Source organism: Camelina sativa, chromosome 10, assembly GCF_000633955.1.
Source record: "Camelina sativa cultivar DH55 chromosome 10, Cs, whole genome shotgun sequence".
Taxonomy (NCBI): Eukaryota; Viridiplantae; Streptophyta; class Magnoliopsida; order Brassicales; family Brassicaceae; genus Camelina; species Camelina sativa.
This window is the reverse complement of record NC_025694.1, coordinates 19709267-19711513: the sequence shown is the minus strand read 5'-3', so window position 1 is coordinate 19711513 and position 2247 is coordinate 19709267. Positions and strand designations below refer to the sequence as shown.

General features: G+C 29.4%; 1 protein-coding gene across 2 annotated transcripts in view; it reads left to right on the top strand.

The window, feature by feature from the left end:
- Nucleotides 1–1052, top strand: part of LOC104719378 (glutamine synthetase cytosolic isozyme 1-1-like) — a 2770-nt gene extending 1718 nt beyond the window's left edge. The window contains exons 7-10 of one of the 2 annotated variants that reach the window (XM_010437293.2): nucleotides 79–153; nucleotides 243–334; nucleotides 415–574; nucleotides 676–1052. In XM_010437293.2, the coding sequence (XP_010435595.1) occupies nucleotides 79–153; nucleotides 243–334; nucleotides 415–574; nucleotides 676–828 (480 nt within the window). In that variant the 3' untranslated portion in view covers nucleotides 829–1052. The remainder of the gene's footprint in view (nucleotides 1–78; nucleotides 154–242; nucleotides 335–414; nucleotides 575–675) is intronic. The other variant, XM_010437294.2, reaches the window with a different exon arrangement.

Below are 2247 nucleotides of genomic sequence, written 5' to 3'. Positions count from 1 at the left end.
TTTTTTTTTTCTCTATAGTATTCAGTTTTGATGTTTTGCATGAAGTACTAATTACCAAATCTTTTGTGTTGAGAACAGTGGGAGTTCCAAGTCGGTCCATCTGTTGGTATCTCAGCTGGTGATGAAATTTGGGTGGCTCGTTACATTTTGGAGGTAAGTCTAACCAAAAAGAAATTTCAAACTGCAATGGTTGTTACTTATGTAGATTTCGATTACTAACACTCACCTTGTTTTGAAAACAGAGGATCACAGAGATTGCTGGTGTGGTTGTATCTTTTGACCCGAAACCAATTCCTGGTGACTGGAACGGTGCTGGTGCTCACTGCAATTACAGGTACTACATTGACAAGAATCGACTGAGAGATGTTTTGTCTTGTGATTTTTTTGCTGATTCATATAAACTAAATGTTACAGTACTAAGACAATGAGGGAAGAAGGCGGTTACGAGATAATCAAGAAAGCGATCGATAAATTGGGACTGAGACACAAAGAACACATTGCTGCTTACGGTGAAGGCAATGAGCGTCGTCTCACTGGACACCATGAGACAGCTGACATCAACACTTTCCTATGGGTAAAAAAAACCAACACATATTTTTTTACGGTTATTCGTATATTAAAAAAACTCGCTTTTGTTATTAATTATATTTGTGTTGGAATAATGTTTTATTATAGGGTGTTGCAAACCGTGGAGCATCGATCCGTGTTGGACGTGACACCGAGAAAGAAGGGAAAGGATACTTTGAAGACAGGAGGCCAGCTTCGAACATGGATCCTTACATTGTCACTTCCATGATTGCAGAGACCACAATCCTCTGGGATCCTTGATTTGATCAGATCAAGAAAATCTTGAATTGTTTCACTTTATTGTGTTTTCTTAAGTTTGTGTTTCTTCAATCAAACAAGTGTCTCAGAATTTATTCAGGTCAATGATTTGCTCTGCTTATGTCTGCTTTTGTATTGTTTCCCACCCATTGAAACCTTCTCTGTTTTATTACGAATAAAAATAATCTACATAATGAAAGTGCTGTTTCATCATCATTCATTCGTTATGTTTTTTTTTTTGGATTGTGGGTTTGCATAAAGAATGAAGAATGATCTGGTTTGCATGGTTTGAGTTCTAATTTGGATTTGGATTTTTAACCATATACAAAATAATAATGTTTTTAAATACAAAATTTTCATTTTCTTTTTGTAGTATCAATAGACTTCAAAATCTAAATTTTATATATATTAGATAAAATAAATTGAAACTAAAAACGTAAATAATTTGAACCATGTAAAATAAGTTTATTCATTTAAGCTCTTCCGGTTCATGTTAATTTGAACCATTGAAGAACCAAACCAAGCGAGCGACCCACTTTCGTATCCCAAAGACTAACAATGCAAATTTCGTTCACATGTCGGCTCTGATTGGTAACATGATTTATCGAAGTTGAGTTGAATAGAATATTATAATTCGATGTAAGTTGCAGTAAAAATTATGTGGTAAAAACAGTAGTTTGAAGTAATGGATCGCTGTAAAAATATGATTTATTAATCTTATCAAAATTACTGACTAGTGACATTTTTATGGTAGATATTGCAGTATGTATTATTTGATTATAATTATTAAAAATATTAGTGAATATATTTCACAAAATTATAAAAATAAATAAATAAAAATATATAAATGATAAAATAATTTTAAGATACACAAATTTAACTAAACTTCTTTGTTACATTACAAATTAAAAAATTAACTACATGCATGCCATAATATTTACAATCTTATCATATTTAGATCTATGCCTATTTTCATTTCAAATGATAATAAAAATAATAATTTAGGAAAAATATAATATAACTAATTAAAAAAGTTATTAAATAAAAGAAAAACAGTAAAAAATATTTTTATTGATATATGAATTAAATAAAAACAAAAACAATAATTTTTTTGTATTATACAACTGAATTTCCGTTTTTTCAATTAAAAATAAAAGATAACACAACTTACCACATCTTAACTCATGAAAATTTGGATGATGTTGAATAATGTTTTGAGTTAACAATTTTACAAAGTATATAACTCAAAATTGTAAGTCAATCATAACACATTGTAACTCAAACTCAACTTTAAATTTTTTAGTTTTGTTGTTTATTGGTAACATTTTTGAATAATCTATGAGTTAAGTCCATAACTCAACTTAACTCAATGGTAACTCATATGTTACCAATCAAAGCCGAAAAAAAAAAAAAAAAAAAAAA